This window comes from Brachypodium distachyon, chromosome 1 (genome assembly GCF_000005505.3).
Source record: "Brachypodium distachyon strain Bd21 chromosome 1, Brachypodium_distachyon_v3.0, whole genome shotgun sequence".
In the NCBI taxonomy this organism is placed as follows: domain Eukaryota; kingdom Viridiplantae; phylum Streptophyta; class Magnoliopsida; order Poales; family Poaceae; genus Brachypodium; species Brachypodium distachyon.
This window is the reverse complement of record NC_016131.3, coordinates 48564740-48584704: the sequence shown is the minus strand read 5'-3', so window position 1 is coordinate 48584704 and position 19965 is coordinate 48564740. Positions and strand designations below refer to the sequence as shown.

General features: G+C 43.9%; 3 protein-coding genes across 4 annotated transcripts; 2 read left to right on the top strand and 1 right to left on the bottom strand.

Moving 5' to 3' along the window:
* Nucleotides 1-1384: 1384 nt before the first annotated feature.
* On the top strand, nt 1385-8664 carry LOC100826061 (T-complex protein 1 subunit alpha). Its single transcript, XM_003557071.4, has 17 exons — nt 1385-1610; nt 3072-3136; nt 3279-3368; nt 3458-3544; nt 3633-3692; nt 3789-3839; nt 3936-4031; nt 4353-4418; nt 5071-5288; nt 5494-5590; nt 6030-6116; nt 6510-6644; nt 6741-6845; nt 7399-7527; nt 7613-7716; nt 8139-8229; nt 8325-8664. The coding sequence occupies exons 1-17, from the start codon at nt 1538-1540 to the stop codon at nt 8406-8408; spliced, it is 1638 nt and encodes a 545-aa protein (XP_003557119.1). The 5' UTR covers nt 1385-1537; the 3' UTR covers nt 8409-8664.
* A 3386-nt stretch (nt 8665-12050) lies between these two features.
* On the top strand, nt 12051-15988 carry LOC104581654 (predicted GPI-anchored protein 23). Of its 2 annotated transcripts, none has more exons than XM_010229751.2 (2): nt 12051-13707; nt 15692-15988. In XM_010229751.2, the coding sequence occupies exon 1, from the start codon at nt 12290-12292 to the stop codon at nt 13226-13228; it is 939 nt and encodes a 312-aa protein (XP_010228053.1). In that variant the 5' UTR covers nt 12051-12289; the 3' UTR covers nt 13229-13707; nt 15692-15988. The 2 variants fall into 2 exon arrangements, with proteins under 2 accessions (XP_010228053.1, XP_024314156.1); XM_024458388.1 differs by having other exon boundaries at nt 12051-14490.
* A 1616-nt stretch (nt 15989-17604) lies between these two features.
* LOC112270558 lies at nt 17605-19115 on the bottom strand. Its single transcript, XM_024458244.1, has 3 exons — nt 18333-19115; nt 18090-18242; nt 17605-17934 (listed from the first exon to the last, which is right to left on the bottom strand). Exons 1-3 carry the CDS (start codon nt 19113-19115, stop codon nt 17605-17607), a joined length of 1266 nt encoding a protein of 421 aa, XP_024314012.1.
* Nucleotides 19116-19965: the final 850 nt, after the last annotated feature.

Genomic DNA, 19965 nt, shown 5'->3' with positions numbered 1-19965 from the left:
ACCAAAATACTCTCGTGCTCTTGCCCTTTCGATCTCTCTCTCGTTCTCTCGAGTTTTTTGATCTCAGGGCGACAGGCTGTACTGCGAAAGTCGCCAATAAATCTAATCTATATTTCTGTAGATAGCTCTACCCAAAATTGCTAACTTCTGATCCAAATCAAAGTATTAATGGCATCTCGACGAACAAGCTAAGAACGATGATCATGCAGTAATCAAGTAATAAATCAGTTGCCTCAAATCATGACCTCTGCACTTTGATTGTAAATTGCTTATTACATGCACGACAAGTTCAAATCAGTTTAGATAACACACAGTTCAATCTGACATTCAAGCACTAAAATGATTGCCAACAACAAGAATCACTTCAGAACTTCAGATAGCACACAATCGATCCAAAAACAGAAAGAAAAAAAAGATTTGATAATAATGGAACTGCTAACCTTGAAGGCGGGCAGCGGTGGGGCGGGTTTGTGACGGAGGCGACCCTATGCAGGGCCGCGATGGTGGCTGGGCGGCCACGGCGGGGCGCGCAGGACGGGTCTGTGAAGGGCAGGGCGCGTGATGGAGGCAAAGGGCAGCGGCCGCGGGGGTCAGAGGCGAAAGGGCCGAGGATCGCAGGCACAAGCGGGCAAGGTGGCGGCTGCGACCTGAGGGGAAAGGAAGGAGGACGTCGGGCGTGCCAGTCTGGCCGTGTGGGCAGGGCAGAGGCGGGCCGGGAGGGGGGTATTAGGAGGCGGCGGCCGCCGCCGCCACAGGGCAAGGGAAGGAGGAAGCGGCGTTGGAAGCTGGATGGGTAGGAGAAAAGAAAGAAAGAAAAAATTGTTCGGGGGCTGAAAGATTCTCCTGCGGGATGAAATTTCAGCCTCAATGGATAATCACTAAGCGCACACGGATAGCAAATAATCCGTGTTTAGTGAGTCTGATTGTGGACCTATTAGTATTCCGTGTATGTTTAGTGGGGTGGACGTTAGGATGAATATGTTGGTGTCTTTATAAGTAGTAGAGATAGAGATGAAAATTCGCTCAAAAAAAGTTAAATCATGAAAATATCCTCAGAAAAGAAAACTTTGCTCGATGAAAATATCACTGTTCCCTCTAAAAAAACGGCAGAAAATTTTCTTTTACAAACTTGTAGATTGACTATATGTCTTGTTATCCATTGTTTGTGTGAAATACGATTTTTTGGTGTACAATTGCTTACATATATCATCAAATAATTGTTTCTATACAATGCTTAGGCCATGTAGTTATATCTTAAAAAAGCACCACGGAGTGAGAAAATGAAAATAATTTGTAGTACAATCCGATAAGCAGACCATCTATTGTACGGAGTAGATTGTTTTCATTTAAAAAGCAAAACCAAACATAATTGGGCCGGCCCAGTGCAGTGAAGCTTGCATTGCACCCGGTGGATCCAACCCTAGCGCCGCCACTCCCGCGAAGGATCCCATTCTCGAGCTCTGAGAGCTCCCTCCTCGGTTCCTCCTCGAACTATCCAGCGCGGCCTCCTCAGTCCGAGTCGCCCGCCGCCGTCGCCATGGCGATCACCGCCCAGACTCCCGACATCATGGGCGAGCGCCAGTCCGGCCAGGACGTCCGCACTCAGAACGGTAACATCCCTTTTCCTCCTCCTCCTCCTCCTGCTTAGCACTTTAGCCTGTTCCCGTATTGTGTCCCGGAGCCTCGAGCGAAGTGGAGGGATCCAATGCCTGCCTTTCTCGTACTGATCCGGAGTAGCTGTGGTCTTCCGTTTTTTCTTTCCTGGTAAAGATACCATTGTCAAAGTTAAGGAGCTTGTTTTATACTAGTCGCGAAACAAGCGTGAGTGTTTGTTGCTGATTTTTTCCCCCAATATGTGTATCTTTTATGTTTGGGTTTCTTATAGTAAGAACATGATATTGATTGCTCTATTGAGCAAAGACGGAACACTGATTTTATATGACTGTATTCTGGAGCTTCGAGTGAAGGGCAGGGATGCAATGCCTGCCTTTCTCATACTGCTCCAAAGAGTAACTATGGCCTTCTCATGAAGGGAATGGATGGCTTATCACCATTTTTCTTTCCTGGTAAATACACCGTCGGCATATATGAGCAGCCCATTCTTAACTAAAAAGCAGGCAGATTTAGGTTCAGATCTGTATCTGAACAGTAGGCCTTACCTTTGGTTTGCCCCAATTATAAGTGTCCATTATATGCTTCATTTGTTATGGAACTACTCCCTCGGTTCCATAAAGATTGGCGCGGCTTTGAACTAGCTCTAGTACAAAGCCGTGCCAATCTTTATGGAACGAAGGGAGTAATTGTTATTGTTAAACAAAGAAATGGACACCAATGTTGTGTACTGTATCCTGGAGCTTCGAGTGAAGGGCAGGGATGTGATGCCTGCCCTTCTCATACTGCTCCGGAGAGTAACTGTGGCCTTCCCATGGAGGGAATAATGGCTTATCCCATTTTTCTCCTTGGTAAAGATACCATCGGCATATATATCACCAACTCTTTGTGTTATGCCTTAAGCCGTTCATTATGGAAAAAAGTTTGTCCTTTTTCCAGTGCTGGTGTAGGATAACATCAGGCACAATGCATATCTTGTGCTTCACATTTGTTTTGTGTTAGATAACAGGGATTTGAAATTTTCCTACCTTCAGTAAATGATGATTGTGATCACTCACTGTGCTCCTTTGTGGTTTAAGAACACCTTTACAACTTCCTGCACACTCTTGAGCAATGTTAGAGCTGAGCAGGAAAGCAAGGCAAGTGAGTCTTGCACGTGCAGCTAGCTTTTCTCGGCATAGGCAGGAAAGCAACAGCCATTTGGTTAGCTAGCCAATGAGACACTTGAACCATGACCTTTGCGGGAGAGTCAAATTTGCTCTCCTCCAATGGAAAGGTTTTTGTTGCCGTTACTAGCAATGTTGCGTAGAAAAGCCAGAGCTTACAAGTGCTACCTGACGACCTCTCTTGCCAAGCACTAGAATCTTCCTAACTTGAGTTACAGACGTACCCACTAGTGGCCCATGAAGCCGTTTGAGTGCCTGCTGATTTAATTTGCGTTCAATCTTCTCTGGTTGCAGTGGTGGCGTGCCAGGCGGTGGCCAACATCGTCAAGTCGTCACTTGGGCCCGTTGGGCTCGATAAGGTATGTGATTTCTGTTTTGAAAGAAACTTTGTTAGTCAAGTAGATGGTAATCAAATACTGAAGTAGATAGGTTCTGGATCACCAGTAATTTTGAAAAAAAAAACTTGCTAGTATTTACTAACTTAGCATATGTGACTTACAGATGCTGGTGGATGATATTGGTGATGTTACGATCACAAATGATGGAGCAACCATTTTGAGGATGTTGGAAGTTGAGCATCCAGCAGCGAAGGTGGTACCTGGCAGGCAAAGTTGACCCTTTTTGTTTTAATTGTTGCTTTGTTCTTAGTTTTTTGTGTGGTTCCAATTATTATTTTTTAGGTTCTTGTGGAATTGGCTGAGCTCCAAGACCGAGAGGTTGGAGATGGAACAACCTCTGTTGTCATCATAGCTTCAGAGTTGCTCAAGGTAATGAATGGAGCTTTAATGCCAGTTTTTTCTTCCCTGTGAATTTTATTATTTTGCATAGACATGATTTTCTTTTTCTTTTTACCAGAGAGCCAATGAGCTTGTGAGAAATAAAATCCATCCGACCTCTATTATTAGTGGTTACCGGGTAAGCTTATAAATTATGTTAGTTGCAGTAGCTCTTGATCTAAATGAACATTTTGAACAAGACACATAATGTGCACTGCTTGTTTTTTACCTTCAGCTTGCAATGCGTGAAGCTTGCAAGTATGTTGAAGAAAAGCTGTCTGTGAAGGTAAAAGAATACTCTATGCTGAACAAATGGCAGTATAACTCTGTTCCATTCGATGCTTATTGTCACGCTGACATGAATATTCATCCTCACTTTTAGGTTGATAAACTTGGAAAAGATTCCCTTATAAACTGTGCAAAAACTAGCATGTCTTCGAAACTGATTCACACCGACAGTGATTTCTTTGCAAATCTGGTAAGTTCCTTTGGTCATATGTGTACTTTAGGTTTCTTCATCATGTGTTTTTACATATGTGTGCACAATGAAGCTCTGAAATTTGATGGTATGGTTATCATATATTTTTGTTTCGGTGGCATTTGTTAAACTAAAATAATTATTTAGTCCATGTATTTGTTTTGAGGCGATCGATCTATTATTTTGATAATGCTGCGATGTTACGGTATTTATCTGAAAAGTTACTCATCTCTGGAACCAAATGTTAGGTATTCTATTGTCTTTATGCTACCTTTGGTTGGAACAATGTAATATTTGATTGACGTAGCAGTGGTTTCCTAGGTTGTAGAAGCAGTTCAAGCTGTGAAGACTACAAACACTAAGGGAGAAGTAAAGTATCCAATCAAGGTAAGTAAAGTGCATTTGGTTATAATACTATTCCCTGCGTTCCATAATTCTCGTTGAAATATTACATGTATCTAGACACTTTTTAGGAATAGATACGTCTATTTTTGGTCAAAGTTGAGACAAGAATTATGGAACGGAGGGAGTACTTTATTAAGGCTCAGTTTGTGGTTGATGAACTGTGCTGTGCTGAACTTATTCGATAATCGGGTTGAAGAAGTTGGATTACAGAATCCACCTCAATGCCAAACTCATCCTAAATAAAAAAATTATGTTTGTTATTGCTCAATTGTACTATCGCACCCTTTTTTCTGTTATTGGATCCCTTCTTTCTTAATGTAGATTTAAGTTGCACAACCTTGTGTGGACACTTTCGACACATGTACCAGTTTGTGATGTTGTTTTTCTTTATGCACCATTTGTTTTCCCTGCTGGTTATGCATTAGATGTCTTGAGATCATGCACTAGTTTATAGTAATATTATGTCTGCCTTGATATTCATATAAGCAATTCTACTGCCACTTAAAATTGTTCTTCCATATTAATGTTGTGATGTTTTGGACATGTTGTTTGATTCATTTAACACAAGTTCGGCGAATTGTTCTTTCTACCACTTAAAATTTTGCTTGTAATGATTGCTTTGTTTGTTCTGCAGAGTATTAATATTTTGAAAGCTCATGGTAAAAGTGCCAAGGAAAGTTACCTGCTGAATGGTTACGCGCTGAACTCAGGCCGTGCAGCTCAAGGAATGCCTACTAGAGTAACCCCTGCTAGAATTGCTTGTCTTGATTTTAACCTTCAGAAGACGAAAATGCAAATGGGTGTTCAAGTCCTTGTATCTGACCCCAGGGAACTGGAGAAGATCCGTCAGAGGTATGTGCATTTTTTTTCTTTTGTAATTCATTATTATACTTCTTTCTCTTATCTCCAGAAGCAATCTGCAATGAATATGCTCTCCATTATATATTTATTTCTCATTTCTTGTGGTGGATCTTCATGCCTTTTGCCATTTACAATCAATTTATTTTCTGTTTTATGGTCTCCAATATTATACCTATTGCCTTACTGTTTTCTGCAGAGAATCAGACATAACAAAGGAGCGAATTGAGAAAGTTCTCAAGGCCGGTGCTAATGTTGTATTTACCACCAAGGGAATTGATGACATGTCATTGAAGGTACGCTTTCATAACTCGGGGAGAACTGGTTGCTGTTCCTATATTTAATATGATTTTTTATATGGTTCCCCAGTACTGCAGCCCAAACTATTTATGTATTTGGTTCAACTGGTCCACCTTAGTACTGAGTGACATGATGCTTAGCTTCTGGTACTTTTGGTTGGGTGGTGCATATAATATATCATTCTACACTTACGTAACATGTTTTATAATTTAGCTTTTTTTGGTAGAATTATTGGATATCACTGCCATCTTACAGTCCCTTCCAACAATACTCGATCTGAAATTGTTGCTCTTAGAAGTGTCAGTTTCATAATTGATTTGATGTTTATGAATTTGAAAAGATCTACTGGGTTCTTGTGATGTATATGGATATCTTCCTGATGGCTGTAACTAAAGCTGTTATACTGTTGTGTGATGTGATGAAACATCTCTTCAGTACTTTGTTGAGGCTGGAGCAATTGCAGTAAGGCGCATGCGTAAGGAGGATTTGCGCCATGTTGCCAAGGCAACTGGTGCAACAATGGTATGGCTTATTTCTTCACATTTGTTGATTAGATGGTTATGAACTTATGATCGAGCAGTATTTTCATACTTTGTACTCTTTTTTATCTCATTCATGATTTACCTACCTGGTGCTCCCATGAACTTACTTTTGGGTTAAATTCTACTAAATTTGCTTGCACTCTGTGCTAAGATTCTAGGAAAGGTGCAACACTTCATCTGAACTCAACACCCTTGCAATATTGCAATACGTTTATTTGATGATTTCCTGTTTCTGAATATGCTATTCTAGCATAACAGCTTTATTAATAAAACAACTTTTATCCTTGTGTTCCCAAGGAATAAGCCAAACAATCACCTTTCCAAGCCGAAGTGAACTGTTTGTCAATATCCTAAAGTAATAAGAACTTTGCAGGTGACTACTTTTGCTGACATGGAGGGTGAAGAAACATTTGATTCATCATTCCTTGGACTTGCTGATGAGGTTGTTGAGGAAAGGATTTCTGATGACGAAATAATTCTGGTGAAAGGCACAAAGAACACAAGTGCGGTTAGTATTTATTTATTTTCATGCCAATGTTGAGCTAGCTTTACTATGAATTAGTTTCAAATGTAGAATCATCACACATGCATTTCTTTTATGCAGGTTTCCATTATACTTAGAGGAGCAAATGACTTCATGCTAGATGAGATTGAACGGTCTTTGCACGATGCGCTGTGCATCGTGAAGAGAACTTTGGAATCCAATATGGTAGAACCTTTGTTGCTGTTACTTTGCTTGTGCCTTGTTTGTTTCCTGTTGTTGAATACGGAAACATATTTTTGTTGTTATGATTGATGTGGGATGTCAGAAAACATCAATCTTAGTTTTATCTTCTTCATTTAGCATTTTTGTTATTACTAGTGTAATTTGCAGTTAAAAGTTTAGCTGGTGCTTCCTGATTCTCATATTTATTGTTTTCCAAGATTCTTTTGTATATACCATGCTTGTTTCTCGCCCATACTATTCGACCTTGTTTTCAATAGCTTCAATCCCAGTTCTTGAGAATGTTTCCGTGCTTGGAAGGAGAATAGGAACAGTTGGAAGCCTTCATTTAAATGAACCACTTAATGCTTTGGTATCTTTCGTCTGCCATTCCACATGGCAGTGCTAGCATTAAATCTTCTTTTGTGGTTGGCGAATGCTGTTTTGTAAGGCGCTTTTAACTAACTGTAAAATATCAGAGCAACCTGTTCTGGCTATTCTGTCATCTGTAGAAACTAATTATTGCCAGTAGTGTATTTAACATGTATGGGTCATGCAGGTAGTTGCTGGTGGCGGGGCTGTAGAAGCTGCTTTGTCTGTGTACCTGGAGAATCTTGCTACAACTCTTGGATCTAGGGAACAACTGGCAATTGCTGAATTCGCAGAATCTTTGTTAATCATACCAAAGGTTTAATCAGTTGTATTTTGTATGTATGATATTTGCATACTGAACCACATAATATACTAATTGGATTATTGCTGTGTGATGATAGGTCCTCTCTGTTAATGCTGCAAAAGATGCAACTGAGCTTGTTGCAAAGCTTAGGGCATATCATCATACCGCTCAAACAAAGGCTGATAAGCAACACTATTCAAGGTAATTACTGAATTTACAACCTCCGTTACATATCTGAACAAGTTATGGTTCCACTATGTTACATTTCCAAGGACGCATGCCTTTCAAGACTAGTTTAACCACCCTCTTAAGGAAAACAATTATGTGCCCTGGGATGTACGTGTTGAGCAGACAAATACCCCCTTGGACTTTTGTGCACACTACACTGCAAGCTCCATCTCAAGTTCCACTTTGAGCTTCTTTTTTTGTGCCAGAATACTCGTGATTTTAATTTCGAACTTAGCCGTTGGGGAAGTACATCTAGATGCATAATTTGGTAATTGTAACTGCTTCAAGATATTTTTTTCACTTCAATGTATTTATCTGCCCATTGCTGTTTCAATTTGTGTTCTGTTCTGTTAGATTGCTAGTGCACGTCTTCAATCTGTTTTGATTTGCTGCAGCATGGGTCTTGACCTGGTGAAAGGTATAGTTCGCAACAACCTCGAATATGGCGTGATTGAGCCAGCGATGAGCAAAGTAAAGATTATTCAGGTCTGTACACTCGTTAGCTTGCTTTCCTGTCGATCGTGTTTATGATGTTGAGATGAGATCCATCGTGCACATCTTATAACATTTGTTCCTTGCAGTTTGCCACGGAGGCAGCCATTACCATTGTGAGGATCGATGACATGATCAAGCTCGTCAAGGAAGAGTCTGGGAACGAAGAGTAACCAGCTTTTGAGTCTTGTGAAACTCTGGTTACTGTTTTATTATGTGATGGCTGGTTGCCTATATAGACTCTTAGATTGTTTTTTTTTCCTTTCTCCTTTTTCTATATTAGCTGACATTTTGGGTTGTGCTGAAGATGCGTGAAGGTGTATCGTTGTGTTTTCACTGTATGTGGGTTGAAGGATTCATGAATGGAAGCAAATTGTGCCTACGGTACTACAGTTTTGGAGATTTAGGTCATTTCCCAAGTTCATGCAAGTAACTTCGTTCTTTCTCACTTGCAATTGCCCTGGTCTGGGTGAACCCAGCCACCCAGGTAGCTTCAGAATCTGACTGGCATTTGCTGGTGAACGGAAAGTTTATAAGCATACGAACATCAAGTCAGTTAATTTAGTTTTTTCATTTTGGTAGCGGGGGATTTAACGAAATTCTCCGGGGAACTGAAAAAGGAGGTGCGACCAGGCCTCAGACCAGGCCTCAGAGATCCTACTTGGAGAATGGGTTCAGCTCAGAGAGGTACTCCTCCGTCCAATCCGTTCTACTTGGAGAATGGAGTAGAACGGATTGGATGTAGCAAGGAGATTGGAATACTTCCTCCGTCCAATAAAAGATGTCTCAAGTTTATCAAAATTTAAATGTATTTAGACATGACCTAGTGTATAGATGCGTTCAAATTTGGTCAAAGTTAAGACATCCTTTGTTGGATTGAGGGATCACTATTTTTTTTGCATAGTTTTGCTTCGGCAAGGAGGAAGAGAAATCTTATGAAAAAGTTGAAAGGGGATAATGATGGGTGGATTGAAGGCTGGGATTCGGTTCATATTAAAAGCATCTTTGAACACCTCCTTTCATCAGAGGTGCTGGAGCCAGACAAGAACGTGGTCGTGATTGTCGGGGGAATGACCCTAGGTAGGGTCACGTCGACACAACTCTAGCCGAGTTAACAGAGACAGTTCTAACCGAGATAACGAAGGCTAGGCTGGCTTAGATAAACATGCCGGCATCTCCGAGTGTGACTAATGCTAAGTCGGCTAAACCGACATACCCGGTGTATGCCGGCACGACTGTTATATTTCGTGAAGCTTGTAGGATCAAGATGACTACGGGAACCCCGGCAGGAGCCGGGATCCCTCAACGGTCTTATCCTGACCAAGCGGTGCGGAGTAAAGCGAAAGCATCATCACCCCGAAAAAGCGGTCAGCGCCTGCACCACGGTGTCAGGTGACCACGCGCTGGAAGCACCGAAAGGAGATTTCCTGACGAGGCTGGCAGAGGATAGCTGTATCTGCTACCAGCAGACAGTAAAAGTAAAGTTGTCTTGTCCCCCATAGTACTACCTAGAGGGAGCAACGCTGCGTGCCCGACGGGGCCCGTAGATAGCGACATCGGACTCGGCCCATGTGGCAGTGTACCATGTGGCGCCTATAAATAGACCTCTACCCCCCGCGGTAAGAGGGGGCCGAGCAGTTCTAGGGTTTCATTTCTTCTTCTTCTTCTTCTTCTTCTTCCTCAAGAATACGGCTCAATGAGCACCTTTGTAATCTCGGTTATCCCGGCAAATACAACAAAGTAGGAGTAGGAGTCTTACCTCTGCAAGAGGACTCCTCTGCAAGAGGGCTCCGAACCTGAGTAGATCTGTGTGTTCTTGCGTGTTTTGTGCGTGTTCTTCTTCACGTCCTCCCTCCTCCGGATCCTCCATCGTCCATCGGCCCCAACTCAAGCCATCGTATGACATCTGCCGTGACACAACCACGACAGTGATCAATAAGGTGCAGTCGTGTGTATCTAAGGGAAGAATGGTGAGCGAACGTTCGCTCCCTATCCTTCTGACGTGACCGGTAAAGTTGACAGCCATGCAGAACTAAAGTCGACATCCTCACGGGCTAAAGTTGTCACCTTCAAAAGTTACATGCTAAAGTTGACATCTAATTATGTCTTACATGCTAAAGTTGACATCTAATTATGTCAAGGAACCACACGTGGCATGTCTTTGCAAGTAGCCCAAATCTCAAAGTTAAGGGTGTTTGACAAGATTCCTACAGGTGGGGTCCACCAATAGTCAGGCGTCACGTGTGAGCAGACACGATTTGTGGGCCCAAACGACCACGTCATGCGGCCAGACACGAGACACGCATAGGGCTTGTGTTGACAATTTAAAATAGAATTAGGACCTAAATGTGCATTTTCAAGAATTAAGACAAACTTGGCACCTTTAGAAAAAAAAATATGATCTCCAATGTATTTTACTCTTCTTCGAAGCACCTGCAGAGCCAGAATACGGTTTTTCACCATTTGAACAAAAGTTTTTGGTGGAGGTTATAAATTTTGCAATCTACCTATTCAACATGAGCTTCGGCAATAGTATTGATCGGAATTCCATCCTTACCTTTAGTGATGAACAAGTTCATCGACCTTGGCCGAAAAGCTCTTTTTCTTATCTCTTCGGATATATTTTTACCTTTTTAGAGGTTGATCTTCCACAGTTCCACATGCCGTTGGAAATGATTCTCTTGCAGGAGCTTCTTTGCGATGTAACTTGTTTGCTCATAAATGTTTACACTGCAGCTATGTCCAACGTAGATTTCGAAAGAGGAATTAATCATTTTTCCATCCTGTGATTAGGAAAATTTCTTATCGCTTCCTTCTTCGTCCTTTCCCACGCAAGCGCTAGTGCATCGGCTTACATTCTTTCTGCTTGAAAACTACTCCATCCGATTCATAGTAAGTCGCAGATTTTATACAATTTTGTACTAAATAAGTGACACTTCTTATAAATTGGACGGTGTATAACATTAGATCGTAGCTGCATGGTTTTGCGGGGATAATATTTGAACATGAACATATTCAGCATATTTCCCACGATGTTATGGTGCCTCTTGGTAGAGCAAGCAACCACTCCTCTGCCTTTCCTATCAAGGAACATCTATTTGACCGCACTCGGGCCAACATCCTTAAAGCTCGGTAAAGTTGTGGAGATGCATACACGTTTCTTAGCGGAACCACCAAAACGGTTTTGTTGAACCAAGTTTAGGAGGATCGGCTAGATTTCGTAGTGCTCGGCTGCAACTTCAGATTGGGTTATCGAAGCACGCAAGTAGCCATCATCGGGTCTCGGGAGTTGCAGACTGCTCCCTTCCATTTATAATAAGTATCGCCGATTTAGTATAAAGTAGTATCGGAGTGGCCCACGTCTATCGTCACCTCGCTATCGTCTTGGCTTCGCCAGTGAGGTGGAGAGAAGAAAGGAGAGAAAGGGACCGCAAAATGGAAGTATGAAATATGCAATGGAAGGACGGAATATGAAATGAGAGAAAGGGATCCGAAGGTCAAGCAGAGGATGGTTGTGGCGACGGACTGCAGCAATGGAGCAGAAATTGGTTGCCCCTGAGGTTGGATAAGAGGCATGCAGCGGTAGAGAAGGTCGGAGCAGAGGCCGGCAGCGGCGACAAACTGCAAGGGAGAGCGACCGTCTGCGGGGCGAGATTCGGGAGAGAGCGACCGGGGATGGGGAATAGAGTGGTGGAGGAGAGAGCGATTGAGGAATAGATTTGTGGAAGATGAAGGCAGCAAACGCACGTACGGAACGTTCTCCGGGTAGATATTCTGAATATTGTAAGAAGACAGCCTCGATCTTTGAGTGATCAGACTAGTGATTTTGTTCTACCCAAATATTTTTACTCTCGCCGATCCAAATTGTTTGTCGCAAATTTATTTAAATACGCACAACAGTCAATCAAAAGGCAACGGGACCAGGAAATTTCTTCAAATCCTCCTTCCCCATTCCGGCCCAAGAGCGCACCGCCGCGAGAAAATCCCCCATACTTCCTCGCCGAGAGCGCCCCGCCGCCAGGGAAAAGGAAAACCCTGCTCACGGTCGGTCCTCATGGGGGATATCCGAGCTCCCCATTCCACCACAACCGGCGACTCCACCACCGGAGTCGTCGCCACGGACTCCGCCACCGGAGCCCCCGGAGCCCTCGCCGCGGACTCCATCACCGAAGCCCTCGCCGCGGACTCGGGCACCAGAGTCGTCGCCGCGGACTCCGCCACCGGAGCCCTCGCCGCGGACTCCATCACCGAAGCCCTCGCCGCGGACTCGGGCACCAGAGTCGTCGCGCCGGACTCCACCACCGGAGCCCTCGCCGCGGGCTCGGACACCGGCAAGCGTCGCGGCCGTCGCAATCTGATCCGCCCCCTGTTCGGGGCCGCAGACGACGCCGGCAAGGGCAAGGGCGTCTCATCTGCCCACGAAGCTTCTCTCCGCTCCGCCACCCTCCTCCTCGAGGCCGAAGACCCGGCTCTCCGCTCAGGCGCGGTCTCCGACACGGCCAACCGTCCCTCCCGCCCGGACCCGGCGACACCTCCACCTGAGAAGGCAGGCGCCGAGGTGGCTTCTCGGAGCGCGAGCGGCAAGCGTCCGCGCCGTCCGTGGAACCCCTCCACTTCTGCCACGCCTCCTGCGTCGTCTTCACCAGCCGGCACAGCCCTGTCCACCATTCCGCCGCCAACACCAAGAAGGCCCGCGAAGCAGGTCGTCTCCTCGAGGACGGAATCGACATCAGGCTCAAGATCGATGGCGACCTACCTCTCAGCCAGGTCCACCAGGTCTCAGATGCCATTTCGAGGACCGTCTGCTGCCCCGCACTCCCGCCCAGCGAATGGGGTGCACTTGCTGCGAAGGTCGCCGACCATGCGGCCGCCTCTGCCCACCTCAGGGTCAACGAAGACGCCCTCCTGTCTCTTCATGATGCAGGAAAAGCTCTACAGGAATCTATCGATCGCGACCGCACCCTCCTTGGCCAGTAGGACGGGCACTGGTTAACGATTTAACCCCTTGCTGAGAGTAAACAGTTGAAACAGTCACGGAGTTTAATTCGTTCTTTTTAGGACATAACGTAGAATTGCTTCTAGAGTATAAAGATTCAATCAACAGTACAGTTCATATATGCTTGTGTATGCAAATTTTATTTCGTCCCCCAAGCACAAATGCAAACTGTGGGGGTACTACATTGAGGTTTGGTTCCTGCTTTTAGAGTAGAAATTGCTTCTAGAGTATAAAGATTCAATCAGCAGTACAGTTCGTATACGCTTGTGTATGCAAAAAAATTTTCCTGCCCCAAGCACAAATGCAAACTGTGATTGAGATTCCTTTCATGATTTCGCTTCGATCTACAGATTTGATTGATCTGGATATATGCACTAATTGTTTTCCCAATAATACTTGCATAAGTGCTTCCTTGCTTGAAGACTATTTGCATGCCATCTTTCAGGACTGGAATCTTCGGCATCCTCAACCTGAAGGTATTTCATCCTCCCCATTGTGTAGACCATTTAATTCATTGTGTCCTGTTTTTTTCCCCACATCATGTGTATCATTTATGTTTTCATATTTTATACTGAAAATCAAATTGATTGCTCTGTTAAGCAAAGAGAAAGGAACACTCATGATATACGAGTATCCTGGAGCTTTGAGTGAAGGGCAGGGATGTGATGTCTGCATTAAGTCTTTCATTCTGAAAAATATTGTCTGCTTTTCCTGTGCTACTGTAAGATAACATCAGGGCAATGCATATCTTGTGCGACACTCTTGAGCAATGTTCGAGCTGAGTAGGAAAGCAATCTAAGCGAGGCTTGCAGCTAGCTTGTCTCGGCATAGCCAGGAAAGAAACAGTCATTTGGTTGCTAGCCCATGAGTCACTTGAAGCACGACCTCTGTGTTAAGTCTGAGACCACGACGCGTGCTTGCCTGTTTGTTTAAAATTTAGAAGGTCTGCGTGTTTAGCATTTAACATTTTCATACTATATTCTCTTTTTTTAATTCTATATTCTCTTTTTAATCTCCTTTCGTGTTTAGAAGGTCTGCGTGTTTAACATTTAACGGATTAGGGTTCATAAAAGAGCTCGGGGAGGGGAGAGGAGAGGAGAGGGGGCGTTTACTGTACTGCGGTCGCCTGGGCGTCGCCGGACTGGAGCCATCTGCCTGGAGTTGCCACCCCCTTGTCTCCCTTGCCGGCAGTCGCCCCCAGTCGCTGGTCCCAGTCGCCACCCTCGCGAGAAAGAAGAGGGAGAGGGCTGCGATATGAGGTCGGGCTTTTTCCAGGGTGCAAAATGCAATTTTAACTCCCCTTTCTTAATCCTACGTGGCCAGTCAAAATGGGTCAACGTTACACGTGGGCAGGTCAGGCCTGGTCCGGCGAGCTTAGGACCGCCCGTGACACACTTAAAGTACTTTTAGGACCCAAAGATGCATTTTCAAACAATTAGGACCTAGACGACACCTCGCCAATACTCTTAGGACCTGCCATGCATTTAACTCTTTCCTTATATCTGTCGGTTAGATGGTTTTGAACTTTTGATCAAGCAGTATTTTCATACTATATTCTCTTTTTAATCTCATTCATGATTTATTTACTTGGTGCTCCCATGAACTTACTTTTGGTTGAAATTCTACTTAAGTGCTTGAATTCCGTGCTAAGATCCTATGGAAATGTGCAACACATCATCTGAACTCAACACCCTTACAATATTGGAATATGTTTATTTGATGATTTCCTGGTTCTGAATATGCTGTTCTAGCATAGAAGCTTTATTAATAAAAATACTATCATTGATGTTCCCAAGGAATAAGGCAAACAATCACCTTTCCAAGCCCAAGCCCAAGTGATAAAGAATCCAATATAGTAGAACCTTTTATTGCTGTTGCTTTGCTTGTTGCCTTGTCGGTTTCCCATTGTTGAATATGTAACATATTTTTCATTGTCACGGTTGATGTGGAATGTGAGAAAACTGTTGAATATGTAACATATTTTCATTGTCACGGTTGATGTGGAATGTGAGAAAACATCAATCTTATTTTTTTTCTTGTTCATTTAGCATTTGTTTTGCTACTAGTGTGATCTGGAGTGAAAATTTTAGATGGTGCTTCCTAATTCTCATAGTATTTATTATTTTCCAAGATCCTTTTGTAGTTTTGTATATATCATGCTAGTTACTGGCACATACTTTTGACTTCTTTCACAATTTATTATTTGAGACTTTGTTTTCAATAGCTTTGATCCCAGTTCTTGAGAACTGTTTCCGTGCTTGGAAGCAGAATAGGAACATGAAAGTCGTCATTTAAATGAACCACTTGATGCTGTAGTATCTTTTGTCTGCCATTTCACATAGTTTTGTACGGCGTCTTTTAACTAACTGTAACATTTGGGAGCAACTAGTTCTGGCTAGCCTGCCAGCTGTAGAAACTAATTATTGTCAGGTAGTGGTTTAACATGTATGGTTCATGCAGGTATTTGCTGGTGGTGGGGCTGAAGAAGCTGCTTTGTCTGTGTACTTGGAGAATCTTGTTACAACTCTTGGATCTAGGGAACAATTAATTAGCAATTGCTATTCACAGAATCTTTGTTAATAATACCAAAGGTTTGATCAGTTATATCTTGTATCTATGATACTTGCATACTGAACCAGATACTATACTAATCGGAGTATTGCTGTGTGATGAGATGCAACTGAGCTTGTTTCGAAGCTTAGGGCATATTATCATACCGCTCAAACAAAGGCTGATAAGCAACACTATTCAAGGTAATTACTGCATTTATAAGCTATGTTACATATGAACAAATTATGGTTCCGCTACGTTACATTTGCAAGGATATATATATGCCTTCGAAGACTGGCTTGACCACCCTCTTAGGAAAAGAATTATGTGCCCTGGATGTGTGTATCTTGCACAATACACTGCAAGCTGCATCTCAAGTTCCCACTTTGAGCTTCCTTTTGTAGAGTGCTAGAATACCCGTACTCGTGATTGTAATTATGAACTTAGTCGTTGGACTTGGGGAAGTGCAGGGCTCGAGCAGCCAGACAGTAGCAGCATTTGTGCGCACTTAACACCGATGAAATTGGGTTGACAAATCACAAACGTTGTTTACATCTATACTACTACGTGGTTTGGATTTGCGCTGCTTCCTTATTGCCTTCCTGGGTCAAGTGGGCAATAACGCTCATGGAAAGGCACGAATTATTATCCTGTGATCGTTTTTGGCGGCAATCAAACAACACTTGATCAAACAACACTTCGCGCCATTATTTTCCCTCTTCCGTTGTCTCCAGAACAACCATGCATGTTCTCAATCATTGTCTGCGACGACCACTTGCAGCCACGGAAGCTTCCAGGGCCATTCTTGGCTGGCTGCTCCGATGAACCATTGGTTGTGAAGCTTGTCTCAGATCATGCCCTTCTCACTTGAGCTAATGCAACGCCAAGCAAATCGGACCATGGAGCAAACTAAGGCTACCATCTAATCTGTGGAGAAAAACAAGAATATTCTGATTCGAGTGGAGGAGAAACAGCTGTACTTAAGGAGCTGGACGCTCTAGCCATTAAGCCATACAGAAAGGAAGATCAGAATCCTCTCTCACAAAAAACAAGGAAGATCCGACGAAATGAAAAGCCGATCGACCGAAATGAAAAGCCGTGATTCTGTGCAGTTACAATAGCAACGACAGACGAGTTCGTCTACCGTCGCTACTATAACAGCACAAGCGTGCAGTTGTAAAATCATAACCGTTGTTTACATCTAACCCTGTTTGGTAGTATTAGAGTTTTTGAGGTGTTTTGTAAGATATTATCCACTCTAAAATGAAAAACCACTACTCTCTCTGACCGGAATTACTTGTCAAAATATTACATGTATCTAGACGCTTTTTACACATAGATACATCCGTATTTGGGCAAATTTGAGACAAATAATATCAATCGGAGGTTAAAAACCCTCAAATGGTTGTTTGGTAGAAAACACTCCATTTTTCTGTCCAATTAAAACACTTCTCGTTTTTGAGAGTTTTGGATGAACACTCAAAACTCTCAAATATCAAAACAATAGTGACTAGAAAATACAATACACCCAAAACTCTTAAATATTATGACTAAAAAAAATACAATAGCACCAAACAAAGCCTATGTAGTTTCAACATGTATACACATTCAACATGTGTAGGTGGATTGAGAAATGGGCATGGCCCGTGGGTGGCTAGCCATGTACATCGCCGCCTCATGGAGAATTCAACTAGTCCTCATGTTGCATGGCGATGGCAGTAGCCAAAATACCAACCGAAGAACTATTCTCAAAGCCAAGGCTTATATAGGATCGGAACACAAAATAACATCCTCTCTTCATCTTCATCATGTCGTCGTCGTCATCACCAGAGAACATGAAGCCGTGCGCCCTGCTGCGCGACTCTCCCGGCAAGGTATATGTTGGCATAGTCACGGGTCTCACCCAAGAACTTAGCTCTACCGCTAGGCGTTAAATCACAGGTATAATCGTTCACTTGTCTCATGACCGGATCTATGACCAAGGACTCAAGCCTGGGGGAGTTGTCAGCGACGTGAGCCGCGAGCTCGATCTCGCCAAGGGTCCCACAGAACCCTCCAATGCGCAGCCTCTTGAGATGACCGTGGGGACACGGAGGAAGGCTCCTGAGAGCTGGTAACTCGTAAACTTGCATTGGTAACCAGCTGTTCTCAAACTGCACGAAGAGATCAAGAGTTAGCATAAGAAATTAACTAAGCGTTCAAATTCAAATATTTCAAAAAAAAATCCGGTATTTTTTGGTCGGTAAAAGCATTTACCGTAAGAGGTAATGTGCGATGAAAGAGATGAGAATGATGGAAACAAACTTACATTTATATATAAACCTTCTAGTAGAGGAGCGGCTTTCAGAAAAGAAGCCAAAGAGAGGAGGTTATTCTCACAGCCGGGACCATATAAGCACAATGTCAGCTCTAGATGCTTTAGATGAGCAAACTTGATCGCACACTCCGGCAAGTGAAGCTCCTACAAATGAATGCAGGTCAGTGTAAGTAATCACAGCAGGAGGAGCATCACAAAATAGGTGACGGGAGCTAGCAGCTAGCAATAAATTACCTCTAATGTCATGGGTGCAATCAGATGCAGGTTTTGCGCGTGAGGAATCGCTTTGGGAAGCTCAGTAATGGCATCCTCCAGCGTCAACAAGCTGCTGAAATCCAACTCCGCGTGCCTTAGCTCCAGAGCCTCAAGAGGCACCATAGGTCCATCATACACAAAAGTCGTCAGGTTCCCGGCGATTAACTGTATCTTGTTTACGGAACTGTTGGCCACCAGCAAGTATCTCAGACATGGAGCCGGTGGCACCCTCAACTCACCATCATGCATATGGCACGAGACAATGGACAATCTCTCGAGACGAAAACAGCCTGACAGGACAAGTTGAAGATCATCCGAAGAGAGGTCCACGAAACGAAGATCGAGCGATTTTATGTTAGGGAACCCGCCGGAACCCGGCGGTGGCGCTCTGAGCGACACCACGCTAAGACGAATGGCCTCGAGACGGGACAAGCTTTGCTCGTCGAAGAGCTCCAAGGGGAAGCTGTACCGGCACTCGCAGCATTTGAGGCCCTCCGGCTCCAGATCGATTGCTAGGCTCCTTGTCCTCGCCGAGACGGCGAATCTGACCCAGTTGTCGAGATGGCCGACCAGCATGCTGTCGGAAGGGTACTTGATGATGTCGAAAGGGTACTTGACCGTGAATTCCTCGGCAGCCGCCGTAGTGCTGCTGGCTGAGCTGCACTGGTCCAAGATTGCGTTGGCCGCTTGGATGAAGCCCTGCGTGTACAGCTCTTGGTTGTTAGTAGTAATGTCTGCAGGAATGTCGACGCAGTAGAACATCGTGGCGCCGTCGATTCTAAGTTTAGGACGCGATTTCCATGTGTGCCTCCACTTGGTCGAGAGCGTGCTGGTCCGGGCGGCTTCATCTAGGGGAAGCTTTGATAAGATCGAACATATAACGTCCTGTAACCACACGCCACAGACATACATACATGTCAAAGAGAAGCAATCTTGTATAAATGGAACATACAACAACATCTGAGGAAACTGGCCTTTAAATCACAAAATTAAGTCTCAGACGCTAGTACCTGGGGAAGGTTTTCGAACGGATCCTCGGATTGTTGTTTCGTTGCCAAGTTTGATGTACCGTGAGAAAGCTTTGCTCTCTTACTTGTAGACATTATATTAACTGCTAGGGGATACTGTTGATTGTTGACAACCAAATCTGTAATAATCTGTTGCCCAAGTTGGATCGAGCGGCCGCAAATATATAGCAATGGGTTAGCCGTTAGCATCAAAGGACTAGGAGTTGGAGTCGGACTCTGCCAACCAATCCGGGTTCGGCCAGGCTCTGGCTCTGTCTTCTTTCATGGGCTTTGATGGGCCGGCCCTGCTATCCAAGTGTGAACTTTGATGGGCCGTTCCGCTCTATTTTTCTAGATCCGAGACTTTGAAATGTTCGGCTCCGCTCCGTCTGCTCTGGCCACGAATCTGAGAGCTGCAGCGCGATATCGAACGGAGCCTAAAACATGAAGGGGTGGAAGTAATATATACACAGAGTCAGACTTTGATCCAGTATCAAGGATGGATCATACAGATACAGTACGCTCCCCGGTGCACCTTTGATTTACTTGTGTCGCATACAAAATCCAAAGAAGCAACATATTCATACATCACAACACACATATCA